The 12,159-nt window shown below is 35.3% G+C and overlaps 1 protein-coding gene across 1 annotated transcript in view; it reads right to left on the bottom strand.

Annotated features, from left to right (window-relative positions):
- The window catches only part of LOC124363157, a 205,933-nt gene that overhangs the window by 172,355 nt on the left and 21,419 nt on the right, over positions 1–12,159 (bottom strand). Inside the window, exon 3 of the mRNA XM_046818297.1 lies at positions 8,813–9,032. Within this exon, the coding sequence (XP_046674253.1) occupies positions 8,813–9,032 (220 nt within the window). The remainder of the gene's footprint in view (positions 1–8,812; positions 9,033–12,159) is intronic.

Genomic DNA, 12,159 nt, shown 5'->3' with positions numbered 1-12,159 from the left:
AGGCCGAGACGATCGCAGTTTAGCTGCACTCATCAGACTGATTGCAGATTGCAGTCTGCAAGCTGCAGCAGCTGAGAGGCTGGCCATAACCGGACCTTGAGTGGATATTGGCTTTCTCTTATAATTTTGACAATCCTCTTTGCATTTAAGGCTGAACGAGCTCGAGATTCTACAATGGAGATCTACTCCAATGCTGAGTTCTGAGTTCTTCTGATTATATCTAAAGATGGAGTGTAATAAAAATTAATGATCATGTTTATAGTATAGAACGAGAAAGAAAGTTTTAATAAAATTGAGTAGGCTATTTAAAATTCGATTCATAAACGATATTGATCATAAAACATTAAAATATATTTAAAAAATATTATGTATTAAAGTTTTTTTTAAATTTTTTTAATGTATATAGTGAAAAATACACATTTTTAAAAAATGCGAATGAACACGATTTTGTTAAATTTTATTTAATTATAATGCTTGCTGACCATATCCAAGCCATAGTAAGTACTATCTACCGTGCTTAATAACCACATTCAGTCTATTATAAGTAAGCCTATTGCTTACTATACTTATTGACCATATCCAGGCCATAGTAAGTACTATCTACCGTGCTTAATAACCACATTCAGTCTATTATAAGTAAGCCTACTGCTTACTATACTTATTGACCATATCCAGGCTATAGTAAGTACTATCTACCGTGCTTAATCAACCACATCCAGGCCATAGTAAGTACTATCTACCGTACTTAATAACCACATTCAGTCTATTATAAGTAAGCCTATTGCTTACTATACTTATTGACCATATCCAAGCTATAGTAAGTACTATCTACCGTGCTTAATAACCACATTCAGTCTATTATAAGTAAGCCTACTGCTTACTATACTTATTTACCATATCCAAGCCATAGTAAGTACTATCTACCGTGCTTAATAACCACATTCAGTCTATTATAAGTAAGCCTATTGCTTACTATACTTATTGACCATATCCAGGCTATAGTAAGTACTATCTACCGTACTTAATCACCACATCCAGGCCATAGTAAGTACTATCTACCGTGCTTAATAACCACATTCGCATTCAGTCTAGTAAGTACAGCCTATTGCTTACTATACTTATTGACCATATCCAAGCCATAGTAAGTACTATCTACCGTGCTTAATAACCGCATTCAGTCTATCTATTATAAGTAAGCCTATTGCTTACTATACTTATTGACCATATCCAATAGTAAGTACTATCTACCGTGCTTAATAACCACGCATTCAGTCTATTATAAGTAAGCCTATTGCTTACTATACTTATTGACCATATCCAGGCTATAGTAAGTACTATCTAACCGTGCTTAATCACCACATCCAGGCCACAGTAAGTACTATCTACCGTACTTAATGACCACATTCAGTCTATTATAAGTAAGCCTATTGCTTACTATACTTATTGACCATATCCAGGCCATAGTAAGTACTATCTACCGTACTTAATAACCACATTCAGTCTATTATAAGTAAGCCTATTGCTTACTATACTTATTGACCATATTCAGGCCATAGTAAGTACTATCTACCGTACTTAATCACCACATCCAGGCCATAGTAAACACTATCTACCGTAATTAATCACCACATCCAGGCCATAGTAAACACTATCTACCGTACTTAATCACCACATCCAGGCCATAGTAAGTACTATCTACCGTACTTAATCACCACATTCAGTCATTATAAGTAAGCCTATGCTTACCGTATACTTATTGACCATATCCAGGCCATAGTAAGTACTATCTACCGTACTTAATCACCACATCCAGGTCATAGTAAGTACTATCTACCGTACTTAATCACCATATCCAAGCCATAGTAAGTACTATCTACCGTGCTTAATAACCACATTCAGTCTATTATAAGTAAGCCTATTGCTTACTATACTTATTGACCATATCCAGGCCATAGTAAGTACTATCTACCGTACTTAATAACCACATTCAGGCCATAGTAAACACTATCTACCGTACTTAATCACCACATCCAGGCCATAGTAAGTACTATCTACCGTATTAATCACCACATCCAGGTCATAGTAAGTACTGTCTACCGTACTTAATCACCACATCCAGGCCACAGTAAACACTATCTACCGGACTTAATGACCACATCCAGGCCATAGTAAACACTATCTACCGTACTTAATCACCACATCCAGGCCATAGTAAACACTATCTACCGTACTTAATCACCACATTCAGGCCACAGTAAGCACTATTTACCGTACTTAATGACCATATCCATGCCATAGTAAGTACTATCTACCGTACTTAATCACCACATCCATGCCATAGTAAGTACTATCTGCTGTACTTAATCACATATCCAGGCTATAGTAAGTACTATCTGCCGTACTTTATGATCATATCCAGGCTATAGTAAGTACTATCTACCGTAATTAATAAGTTTAGTTTGAATCGGTTAGAAATTACGACAACAATATTTTTCACTTTTATTAGAGTTAGGCATGGCCTACCTTCTTGAAAATGGTTGAATTTCGTCAGCTTTCGGTTGTGTTCATCGAATAGAGTAATTGCTTTTATCCGAATGAATCGCGTACTGACTTCATGGCTACGACACAATGTCTTTAAATTGTAAATTCAATTGTTTTCTTTCTCCTGGCCCATGAAAAGTAAATCAGAAGATCATCAATGATCATCTGGCCACCTCCATTTATGGTTATTGCTTGGTATGCAGTTTAAGGGAAGGATGATGGTATACCTGTACATGGCACCTACCACCGTAATCATACGAGTATAATTTCCTGCACTTAAAAAAAATGATATGGTACTTAATTCTTAAGTATGGTACAGTAAAAATATTCAGTTTTAACGTTATTGTTTTATTGGAGAATAGAGTATTGTTCAAAATGATGTACTGTAAAACACTTATTCAATCAGTTTGTCAGAAGAGACCGTTCGTTATCCAAAAGAAAAGACGATTATAACGGTATTAATTTTATTTATTTGAAAGCACAGAAAAACTGACATGCCGAATGCTTGAAGTGGAAATTCGAAACCGAACCGGACGGAATCTTCAAAACGAGGAGGTTTGGCAATCAATAATTGCTCACTTTGTCTTTATAAGGCAACATTTTGTTTTGTGGCTGAAGGAACATGCCTCATTGACGGACATATTGGCGTTGTTAAATTCTGCAGAAACACTGATAATTGGCATTTATTGGTTGACTGTACATTCCTTTCTTAGAGGAAGTTCCACCATCGATTTCATGAAAAACGGTTGTGTGCTTATACCATGCAAAATAGCTCTCCGCTCGTCCTCAAAAAGTAAAAAAAAATATTAAAGCAGTATAAAGATTAGTAAACGTAAGTATACGCTGTATAATGTAAAAAATAAATATATCTGTTAAAATAATTGTTTTTAGTAATGGATATTCTTAAAGAACTGCAGTATTTGTCTGAACTCTGCTTTTTTAAAGTGTTTATTAAGTTTACGAATAAACACTGAACGCTTTCTTTTTCGTAAACTAGTTGTCATTTGCAATTTTAGTTAAAGTGATGTATATAATGTAAGCTGTAGTATTGTTTGATTTTTTTATATTTGTGCCTTATGGTAACAATCAATCTTTTTACCTATGCACTGATTTTAATCAGTATATTTAAATCAAATTAGTTGGCTACAATTCAGTTTGGAAATTCAAACATTCTCAAAGCTTATCCTGTACTTCATTATCACTATTAAAATTTCAATCTTCATTTAATAACCGCAAAATTTTGATTACTCCGAATGAGTATGTGATATTATTTTCTTAGATATGAAGTTTATACATAACTTTCTTTACATTTTCTCTTTCTAATATGTTTTTCTATCTTTGCAATAATCTATTACTTCAATTTAGTTTTTAACACCTCGTTATAGAAAAATATAATTAAAAAGTGTCACTGAAACACAGGTTACAGCGCCATCCAACGGCCAGACCTAGAGCTACAATTGGCGGGGCAACGCATCACTATTATAAAGACCGGTTCTACCCAATGCGGAATCACAGTATGGTTTTAAGCGGTTCATATAGAATGAATCGATAATAAAAAAGGACCACGACCGTTTCCTGTTTTTCTGTTATATAGTTTCTGCCGTGCCGATCGCCATTTATCATTGGACTCTGGCCAGTTGTCAGTGGTTGGCCGGTCAGTGCAGACCGTTTGTGACCTGTTTACTTTAGTTTGCTTCCAACAATTAGTGAGTTCTTTTTATTAAGTGATTATTTTAGAGGAAGTGTGTACATAGTTGACACATAACTTGTTTGCTATGATTCCTGACTTGTGCGTGCCACAATAATATGGTACGATTTGTTTATTTAACCCAAGTTATAGTTATTTCTTAGGTTAGTACTCCACTAAGGAAGAGATCAGAGTGCTGATCCCGAAACGTGCGTCTGATTTGTAGTATGGCAAATGTCCTGAAAAATCCTGTTTTCTTCATCGTGAAAATTAACTTTAAACAAAGGAAAGTTTCTAGTTCCTAGCCCAGTTACGTGTTTGGTTTATCTTTGCCTGTCTGGTTGTGAAGATATATTTAGTTGTACTAAATATAAACCGTAATATTATCATAAATCGGGATTTGAGGAGCACGCAAGGAATAATGAGATAACAAAAAGCAACTGTACAAGTATAAGGATGGTTGTAAAAATTTTATCACAATAGAATGTTGAGGAATGCGATTGTAAGAGTTTACGATGCATTATCGCAAACGAATTAACTGGGAGTCGAGTTAAGGCTATGTACGTTATCTTCATAAGAGTTAAACAGGGAATAATGTCAACTGGATTGAACCGTTTGCAATTAACACGTTATAAAATCATGAAAGTACCTATTCAAACATTCATGATCGATTTTTGCTCGTTAAAAGGTGTAAACTGTTTCACTTGTTTCAGACTGTTGGTATCATTTTTCATGACGTAGGTGTTAGGCCATTTCAATTAATTAAGTAATTAAAGGGACAATAATGTACTGTTTTTAAAATAATGATTTTGATGACGATGATGATGATAACGATGCTTTGTTATGGTAAAGCGACAAAACTTTAATTATATTTTCAATGCACAATTACAAAATTCCTAATCAAAATCATATTTTGAGCTTAAACCGTACTGATTTTCTATATGTATAAAAATAAAATACTCGTATTTAAATAACTATCGGTAGAGTTGGCTTTAATACTAAAATTGAATTTTATCTGAGGATTTAATGTTACATTTGATTGTCCTTTATGGAATCGTGAACTATTGGACCGATCATGATGAAAATTTGTATATATATGTATTTTTCCACGGAGAAGGTTTATAAGCTATGCCCATCCCTTTCCCGATTCAGGATTCCGCCCCACTGGTTACAGAAATACCCATAAGAAATGCATTGCAGCAAACATATGTTAACGTCTTTTCAAATTTTTAATCAGCTGTTCTTTGTAAACATATATTACACTTATAGTTTTTAAGCATAGAGTAAGCTTAAGAGAAACGACAAATTTTGTTTAAACTGTTTTTGCAATCACTGTTAAACATAGACTTTACTATCCAGATAATACAATTCAAATTTGACGTAAAAATTCACCTTTAACTGCAATATTTATTTAATATAAACCATGCTCATGCTTGATCAGAAGAGTAATGCAGATATCATAATTACTATCTTACGTTGGCTACAAATATAAAGAATGTTATAAAATCAACCTTAGTTGTTTTTTTTTTGACAGAAGTATGGTTCTCAAAACTCCGTGTGTACATATTCTCTCTCGATCGAGACAACAAAGCAAGCTCAATCGTGGCATCGGAGATATAACTAATTTAATCTAAAATTTATTATAGTAAAAAAAAAAATTTACTAAGTAATATAAGGACGTCGGTTCTTAAGATTTGCGTGCGAAGCCGTGGGTAACAGCTAGATAGAGGCAGGAATATGGTACATACCTTCATAATACGCCCAAGAGGCTCACGATGGAACGACTATCAATTATCTCAGCAATGTTTAGAATGTGATAGAAAAAGAATAAGTGAATATAGTGTACCGTTTTCAACGGGAAATTGCGTGCGAAGCCGCGGGCAACTTTTGCAAAAAATTATTGAAATGCGCAGCAAAGCGCGCCGGGCCCGCTAGTCTTGTATATATATATATAAATGAATGTTTGTGTGTGTTTGTCCTTTATGGAATCGTAAAATTTTTGACCGATCATTATGAAAATTTGTATATTAATGTATTTTTCGACGGAGAAGGTTTATATGCTATGCCTATTGATGTATCTCGCCACCAGGCTGCACTGCAAAAGTTAAAAGTTTTTGAAGCGCCTGTACACTATAAACTGCGATTACGAGACAGTTAAGTATATTAAATAGCGAAAAACTATTTGAGGGCGCTAAGCTTTGATGTATATTTGTCTTCAAAATACATTTCTCCTTGAACTTAAAGCTTGCGTGTTAGACCACTTTATAATAAAGTACATGTACGTAGACAATGGCTATAAACATACACTTTGACAGATTTTCTTGATCGTGGCAACAATACAAACTCTACATCGTCGTTGGAAGTATAATTCACTTGAACCAGAAGTGCATATACACGGGCAAAGCTTACGAAAAGCGTGCGAAGCCGCGGGAAACAGCTAGTATTCCATAAACCTTAGGTGAAAAACTCTTACAGAGACTTAGATAACAGCTCAAATATATCATTTTAAAACTGCTAGGCTCGGTTTTTTATAAAACATAGTACAGTTTACCATAATTTACAAATTTCTGTTTTTTAGTTTTAAAAATATCGCTTTCGGCACTGTCCAAAGAAATTTAAATTTAATCTGCTGATATAACCTACATATATCTTTGAAATATGTATGGAAATGTATTAATAGTTCTGGGGGTTACAAATTATTTCCTACAACTCTATAACGACTAGCGCGTTAATATACTTTGTCAAACACTTTGGAAACATTTTATTTAAAATTGTTATGTGCACAATAATCGTTAAAAATAATGCATATATGCTCCGCAAGGGGCCGTAAAAGGCATAATAATCTCATACATGTATCCCTCTGTTTGAAACAACTTTATTGAACAGTCCATACCACTTATAACGAAACTAAGCAACTAATTGGTGCTAGGCTTGAAAAAGCGCTCCATAACGCAGATTATCTTCGAGACATAAATTACAAGTGTAAGAAGCCGTTTAAAAAATGACTCAAGAAATTGTTGACCGCAGTGGAAAACTACAAATGTTCATAACAGAGTTCGACATATTGAAACGAAATGATAAATGTCCTTATAATAGAGGAGAAGTTAAGACTAAAAAGTCCTTTCTCCCACTTTAAAAAAATATTTACGTTATAAAATAAAAATTAGCATTTACTAAATCATGTTTTCACCTGTTTTCATGAGCTATGTTTGAGGAAATAACTTATACGAACAGGTTACACATCTTATGCGGTCTTCAATGCCGCGAATCTTCTTCAAGGACGTCAAATCCCGATAAGTGTACAAGTATAAGTGTCTACGTTTAGTCGTTCATAGGCGCTGATAACATTGGGGTTTCTGAATTTAATATTTCTGTGATCAGAGGTTACAAATCAAGTTCAATACTCGCCAAAATACAGGGTGGGCCATAAGTCAGTTGTCACTAGCAATCCTTAGAATTTTTTTTCCTAGCGTAGTAGTTGTGAAATTGACTAATTCAAACACTAGCAGTTTGAGGTTATGTTTGCTTATTGTCGATATCTGAGAAGTATGAATAGGAAATTCATAACAACAATTAACAACAATTCAATGAGTCCCGTATTGGCAGACGGGGTACTATTGAATGGCCTCCACGGTCCCCAGATATAACACCGATGGATTTTTCAGTCTGGGGTATACTAAAAACTGAGGTTTATTCAGTCAAGATTCGTAATGTTGAGCATTTGAAGGAACGAATCCAATCAGAATTTGAAAACTTTCAGTCCAGGAACGTTTGCGACAAAATTTGTAAATCTGTATTAAAAAGATGCAATCTTTGCTTAGAACAGCATGGAGACCACTTTGAGCATATTTTGTAGGTTCATTGAAAACTACATGTTTTCCTGTATTAATAAATTGTATTTGTACTACATAGTAAAATAAATGTATTTGTATTTTCGCTTGTTTGGTATATTATTGCACCAAATGCATTTTTGACAACTGACTTATGGCCTACCCTGTATAATACAGCACACATTAAACCATGAGATAGGAACTTTTCAAAACGTTATAAAAAACTTCATATTTCATTTTACTTCATATTTAATAAAAAGATTTCCTCTCCGCCTTTATGTCTAGTCAACTGGTCTTAATATTTATTTAGATATTAGGCCTAAAATTTCGATCGTTCTTAGGTTGGTAGTACCTTTCTCCAAAGGCAGTAACTTTTTCAGGAATGTTTAGAATTCTGTTTGAGAGAGATTGCGTACTGCGCGCAACAATCTCTGGGAGAAGAAGTACACGGTTTATTATAGTAATAACTTAATATTACTAAAATTGTACACAGTAATATCAATCAGTAAAACTATGAACTTAAGAAAATCTTCACTTAAATCAAGTATGTGTTAGTAACCAAATTATATACCTGATGACACAGAATGGAGTTATAGTCGTGAAAAAAAAAAAATTGGAAATAAATCATTATTTCATTATAATACTGATACACCAGGCTTCTGTTGTATTCACAGCTGAAAATTGTGTTATATTGCGTACGATGTAATAGAACGACACAATTAAAGTAATTGAAATATTAATTAACCAAACTTACTGTTAGGGGATGAATTACTCCTGGGCTTACTGGCCACAACACGAGTAGGGGCCGCCTTAGGGGGGGAGGTGTCCGAGATGGAAGAGCAGGAGTTTTCTGGGGACGGCGGGGGAGAGCGACGATGTGGGGGCGATTGTACGGTCAGTGGCAGACCGCTCTTCAGTCTCTGTCGATCTTGTTCCTCAGCTCTCCTGATGGCTGTCTGACGGGCCATCACTTTCTGAAGAAACAATGACAGTCAATTGATTGAAATAATCATCAACTAAACAAAGGACATAATATGGGACAGGTGAGCCTAACTTCTCTGAGGTTGTTGGCTCTGCTTCCAGCTCTTCTGATGGCGGTCTTAAGGACCATCACTCTCTGAAGAAACAAATACAGTAAATTGATTGAATAATTGCCAACTAAACAAGTACATGATATGGGAGAGTTGAGTCTAACTTCTCGAGTCTGTTGGCTCTGCTTCCAGCTCTCACTTTCTGAAGAAAGAAATTCAGTAAATTTATTTAAATAATAGCCAACTAAACAAAATCAATTGATTGAAATAATCACCAACTAAACAAGGGACATAATATGGGACAGGTGACCCTAACTTCTCTGAGGTTGTTGGGTCTCCTTCCAGCTCTTCTGATGGCGGTCTCAAGGGCCATCACTCTCTGAAGAAACAAAGAAAATCAATTGATTGAAATAATCACCAACTAAACAAAGGACATAACATGGGGCAGGTGAGCCTAACTTCTCTGAGGTTGTTGGGTCTCCTTCCAGCTCTTCTGATGGCGGTCTCAAGGGCCATCACTACATCTGAAGAAACAAAGAAAATCAATTGATTGAAATAATCACCAACTAAACAAAGGACATAATATGGGGCAGGTGAGCCTAACTTCTCTGAGGTTGTTGGGTCTCCTTCCAGCTCTTCTGATGGCGGTCTCACGGGCCATCACTCTCTGGAGAAACAAAGAAAATCAATTGATTGAAATAATCACCAACTAAACAAAGGACATAATATGGGACAGGTGAGCCTAACTTCTCTGAGGTTGTTGGCTCTGCTTCCAGCTCTTCTGACCACGGTCTCACGGGCTATCACTACATCTGAAGAAACAAATACAGTAAATTGATTGAAATAATTGCCAACTAAACAAAGGACATAATATGGGACAGGTGAGCCTAACTTCTCTGAGGTTGTTGGGTCTCCTTCCAGCTCTTCTGACCACGGTCTCACGGGCTATCACTACATCTGAAGAAACAAATACAGTAAATTGATTGAAATAATTGCCAACTAAACAAGAACATGATATGGGAGAGTTGAGTCTAACTTCTCGGGTCTGTTGGCTCTGCTTCCAGCTCTTCTGATAGCGGTCTCAGGGGGCCACCACTTTCTGAAGAAACGTAGACAATCAATTGATTGAGATCATTGCCAACTAAACAAGAACATGATATGGGAGAGTTGAGTCTAACTTCTCGGGTCTGTTGGCTCTGCTTCCAGCTCTTCTGATAGCGGTCTCAGGGGCCACCACTTTCTGAAGAAACATAGACAATCAATTGATTGAGATTCATTGCCAACTAAACAAGTACATGATATGGGAGAGGAGTCTAACTTCTCGAGTCTGTTGGCTCTGCTTCCAGCTCTTCTGATAGCGGTCTGACTGGACATCATTTTCTGATTAGCCTGGAGAGTGAACTGTATCACTATAGTCTAATACTCTTAATGGACTGTTAAGTGAATTGAAATAATTCATTGCCCAGTAAAGAAACGTATCTAATGCTAAGAATTCTGTACATATTATGTACTACAATTCCGAAATTCTGGTTTTTTTCGTTAGTCTTCACCAAATCATTAAACCTTTCTATAATAGGTCTATATACATTCTAATATTGGATTGCTCTCTCAACTATTAGTGCTCAGAGCCTCTGGAAGGGTATTAATAGAATATTAAAAGTAGGTATTAATAGAATATTAATAGTTATTATTACTATTAATAGGTATTAATAGAAACGTACCAAAGTACGTGATAGGCACTATCTGGAGAATTGCTTTTTTCCGTTTTCATCAGAGCAAGGCAGTACCAAAGGTGCTGCGGGAGTCCAAGATAAGCTAGGGCTCGTTACTCAACTGCCTCTCGTAAAATAAGGCAATTATAGTCCTACTGAATATTTAACCTCATTAATAACGACTTCAGTGTGGTGGTTTCCTCATGGTTGGGTGTATTCTCACAAAATAGGCCCTAAATTCTTCAATTGTCTAACAGCATACAAGTATTCAGTAACATGTGTAGGAAACTGATCAAATTAAGTTATTGGTGGTGTTTTGATACATTAAGGAATGTTTTTACATATTTGTATCGGACACGTTGTAGCATGTTTCGGGCATTAACCACGTCCGTTTTATTGGCCAACCAAAATAAGTCTTATTATTACAAGAATACGGAGCAGCACCTGTGTTGGTAAGGTTGAAAGGTTGAAAAGGGCTTATAATATGTAAGTTACATAAATTAAAAATTAAATTAAAGATGTCTTAATTTTCCAGGAGAAGTTAGGAATAAGAGGATCTCTCTAACACTTAACCAGGGGACTAACGGCTAAAAGGTGACTTCCGAACCACCACCACCAATGGCCGGGCAGGCGGGCTGCTTGCAAGGACAGGCTCGATCAGCGGTCACCCATCCAAGCAGCAGCCACGCTCGGAGTTGTTTGATCCGGTTATCTTGTGATATCCGTTGTACCCACTACACTGCGCCATTGGCAATTTATTTTTCCACGTCCCCATATTTCAAATATTTATAGGTGTAATTAAAATTGTAAAGAACTTAATTTGTAAATCTTAGTTCCTAGGCTTAGATCTTTGCTCTCTTTATGCAAAAACTCGACATACGAAAAAAGACCAACACTACATTTTTATCAGGGAGTAGTTCAATATCAATCATTTTAATTTGATCAATGAGTTTACTCAGTTATTCCATATAATGAACAGTTTTGAAATTATTCCAAACATCCATCGCATACTGGAAAAATGTCTAATGGTGTAAAACGGCTCCACAGAGTCGTAATTAATTTTTCGTCACTTAATTAGTTTTAACTAATTAATTAAACACCGTAATTAATTGTTTTTATCAGTAAGGTATCATTAACACCTGTCTTTCTAATTATGAGGGTTAGATAGTGTCATATGTTTTATTACGAACACCTTAAATAGAGCCGAATTAAAAAAAATCTTTAGCCTGTAAAAACTATAAAAAATTAAAAAACTTTTCTCCAAAAATATGGGGAAATAGTACTTCAAATTAATTAATTAAATGATGTGTAAACAATATTTTCAAATATATTGGCCATATACTTCAATAATTCACCTC

The sequence above is a fragment of the Homalodisca vitripennis genome, chromosome 5 (genome assembly GCF_021130785.1).
Source record: "Homalodisca vitripennis isolate AUS2020 chromosome 5, UT_GWSS_2.1, whole genome shotgun sequence".
NCBI lineage: Eukaryota > Metazoa > Arthropoda > Insecta > Hemiptera > Cicadellidae > Homalodisca > Homalodisca vitripennis.
This window is presented reverse-complemented; position numbering and strand designations above follow the sequence as displayed.